This window comes from Hyperoodon ampullatus, assembly GCF_949752795.1.
Source record: "Hyperoodon ampullatus genome assembly, chromosome: 2".
Lineage (NCBI taxonomy): Eukaryota > Metazoa > Chordata > Mammalia > Artiodactyla > Ziphiidae > Hyperoodon > Hyperoodon ampullatus.
Window position 1 is genome coordinate 22,058,630 of NC_136915.1, and position 3,651 is coordinate 22,062,280.

Consider the following 3,651-nt stretch of genomic DNA (forward strand, 5'->3'; position numbering starts at 1 on the left):
GGCTCCAAGTGTATCACACCTTTTATTACAAAACCCAATAACTTAAGTCAGTTCTGTACAAAGTCAATAGGACTCCTGGCCCAATGAGCAGTCGAAACTTCCAGCCCCATCCCAGGAGGGGATAGGAGTCTTGGCCCAGAGGCTCTGGGACCACCAAGGGCTGGCCAGACAGCTGGAGCACTGTGTCCAAACCAAGGAAGGCCAAGAAGGGGTGGGGCTGAGTGAGGGCCCCATAGCCCACCTGGCTGGGCTGGGACCAGCTGCTCATGGGAAGCCTCTGGGAGCACTGGGTCACCCAGGGAACAACCAGGCTGAATCAGTGCTGCCAGCCTCCACCCAGTCTCTGCTTGAGCTGGAGCAGGTCACCTCAGCAAAAGCATGTCTTCGAGGAGGCCAGCGATGTCAACGTCTCCAATGACAGGGTGAAAGAACAGGTCTCCAAGCAGGCTGGGTGGAACGGACTTGAGGGTGGAGGCCGTGAGGAGGACACGAGCCAGGCGGCTTTGGCCTGCTGGGCACCAGGGCTCCAGGACCTCCCACAGGGCCTGGTGTGCCTCCTGCTGCAGGTGCCCGATGTGGGAGGAGGCGTGGAGGCCTGGCACGTCTGCGGGCAGAGAAGGCACAGATGGCTGGTGAGTAGCCTACTCTGACACCACGGGGCAAGACTGGCCCAGGGCCAGAGGCCACCGGCTTGGCCTTTGAGGCCCCATTACTACCTCCTTCATTTGTTTATTTATCACTTCATTTATCCATCCTTTATGGAGAGGCAGTATAGAGCAATGGTTAAGACCCAGGCTGCCTGGGTTTGAATCCCACACTGTCACTTATTAACTGTGTGACCTTGGACAAAATTACTCAATCTCTGTGCCTCAGTTTCCTTCTTGGTGAAATCGGGATAAATAATAGTACCTATCTCCTAGGCTTGTTATGAGGTTTAAATGAGCTAGTATATGTAAAAGCCTTAGAACTTGACCTAACATATGGTAAGTGTAATATGAGTATTCACTATGATTATAATGAATTATAATAATGCATTCTATGAGGGCCTTTGGTGAGGAATTCTCATCTAGATGCTCTCCAGATTACAAAGAACACTTCCTCTATCCGTTGCTCTCCCGGCTGAAGTTTATGGGGACTCCTCCCTCTCCTCCCCCACACCCCTTCCTCTTTTTTTTTTTTTTTTTTTTTTTGTGGTACGCGGGCCTTTCACTGCTGTGGCCTCTCCCGTTGCGGAGCACAGGCTCTGGACGCGCAGGCTCAGCGGCCATGGCTCACGGGCCCAGCCACTCCACGGCATGTGGGATCTTCCCGGACCGGGGCACGAACCCATGTCCCCTGCATCGGCAGGTGGACTCTCAACCACTGCGCCACCGGGGAAGGCCCCCCTTCATCTTTATTCCTCTTCTCTATGTGGTCTTTCTGAACCCACAGAGTTTCACCTTCAGAACTTCCCCATGCAGTCCACTCGTGAAGGCGTGACTGAGGCACAGCTGTGTCTGCCCACCCTCCCCTTCCCAACTCCCACCTTCCCTGAGGGTCAGGGCAATTTCTTAGGCAGAGTGGCAAGGACTAGATACTGATATGAATAGACCTGAGTCCCCATTCTTGCTCTGCCCCTACCTGGCTGTGTGGCTTTCACCAAGTCAATTAGCCTCTCTGAGCCTCTTTTGTGAGATGACTATTTGGTGATAATCAGGACCCAAAGTGATCACAGATGTCAAGCCCTTAGAAGGCGCTGTCCCTGGCTGGGCCCTGCCCCCCTCCAGCCTTGGCCCATCCAGGAATGTCTGGGAGCTCACCAGGGTTGAAGAGGATGGTCCCTTTCAGGTAGGCATATTCCTTGGGGCCCAGCTCCAGACTCCAGAAGGACTCCAGGCAGCACTGAAGCCACTGCACCGCAGCCAGTGAGGGCTGGGGACGATCCGGCACCTGGCCATTGCCTGCACCGCTGGTGGGCTCCTCCAGCAGGATCTTCTTGAGTATGCTGGGAACTGGGAGCTCAGCCACCTCGAAGGTCACAGTGTCTTGGGCCAACCCAAGCAGGAAGAGGGGGCCCCAGCAGCACCGCAGCAGCTTTCGCCGATCCTGGGGGGGCAGCTGGCAGAAGGAGGGCAGGTTCCTGAGGAAGGCCAACGTCTTGGCCAGAACATCCAAGGCCTCCCGGCAGGTGCGATGGGGAGTACACAGCCGGACGGGCCGGTGCTGCCTGCACAGGCAGCGGCCACGGGCTGGGGGCACAGAGGGCCAGTCCCTGACGCTGGGGCTCAGAAGTGCATACAGAATGGTTGGGCGGCCTGCAGCACCCTGGCATGGGCAGGTCCCTGGCTCGCTGGAGCTCATGGTTGAGGATCTGTTCCTCCTTCCTCCAGGCTGTCCCGCCCTCTGCTTTGTGCTGTGGGTGCTATTTTTATCCCCAAATGGGGGAGGGAGGGGGGAACCGCCCAACAACCTTGACTCCAGAAGTCATGTTCATTGAAAAAAAAAAAAGAAACTCACACTGACCCTGGCAGGACCGGTGGGGAAGTGGCGGGGGAGGGAGGCTTGGAAGCTCCACGTGGCCCTGATATCACTTCAGTCAATGAAGCAGCGGGTGCAGGGCACAGGGTCACTTGCCTGCTGGCCCTGCTGCCCCTGCTGCCCCTTATCAGATGATTCAAGTGGATAAACAGGGTCATTAACCCAGGCTGTACCAGGGCACCAAGGCCTCAGGTGCACAATCAGCAGGTGGCCATGGCAGGTGTCCCTATTGGTGCCTGCAGGACTCTCGCTCAGCTAGGAAGCCAGCCCCAGAGCCGGACAAGCCTTGAACACAAGGCCCAGCCTGGAAGCACCTTATCACTCACTTGTTTGCCTAACCTTGGGGCCCTACTCCTGTTGGTGAGGAACAGGCTGCAGGGAAGGGAGCCAGGATCCTGGGGGGCTGGGAGGACTTTGCCCACTGTGCAGTCTAGGAGGCTGCCTTCCTCTGACTCCAGTTCTGGGGGGCCCTGCACGAATAAGGTCCTTAAGAGCTCTTTCTACCCACCCTGGATTCCTGGAGCTCCTGAGGGGCCATATCTGCTGAGAAACGCTTGCAGAATTACAATGAAATACTGCTGTTTACTGAGCACCTACTATGTGCCAGGCACTTCCCACTCTAATATTCAGAGCTTCCTTATGAGGCACAATTCTTACTTTTTGAAACTCAAAGAGGTAAAGTGACTTGCCCAAGTTCACACCACTAAGAAGAGACAGAGCCCACATCAGTCTGACTCCAAAGTCCTTGCTTTTTCCCTTGGACCCACTGCCCCAATTGTGCAGCCAGAGCTGGTGACTACCTGGGCCCCCGCCTTGCTGCTGCTTCCTGGTCTGCGGATGTTGCCCACTTATGATCTGGGCAGAAATGTTGCTCTGCCACCAGCCATATGGCTCCACTGTCCCAGGCATCTGTCTCAGATGCTGGGGCATGGGTTGTGAGAGCTGGTGGGAAGGTCCTTGGCTGCGTTATGTCTGTAGACCTCGGCAAGCCCAGCCTGGCAAGCCTTCTGCTAACACGCTATTGGGCAGCCATCGCCACCCCTGGCCTCTACTCCTGGCTCTATCACTTTTCAGTTATGTGACTGTGGGCTGAACCCCAAATCTCTGTGGCCCTCAGAAGCTTCATCTGGGACA

The 3,651-nt window shown here is 56.1% G+C and overlaps 1 protein-coding gene across 1 annotated transcript; it reads right to left on the reverse strand.

Moving 5' to 3' along the window:
* Positions 1-362: 362 nt before the first annotated feature.
* NR0B2 (nuclear receptor subfamily 0 group B member 2) lies at positions 363-2,340 on the reverse strand (the record flags this gene model as incomplete). Its single annotated transcript, XM_079696943.1, has 2 exons — positions 363-604; positions 1,800-2,340. 2 exons carry the CDS (start codon positions 2,338-2,340, stop codon positions 363-365), a joined length of 783 nt encoding a protein of 260 aa, XP_079553069.1.
* Between the last annotated feature and the right edge of the window lie 1,311 nt (positions 2,341-3,651).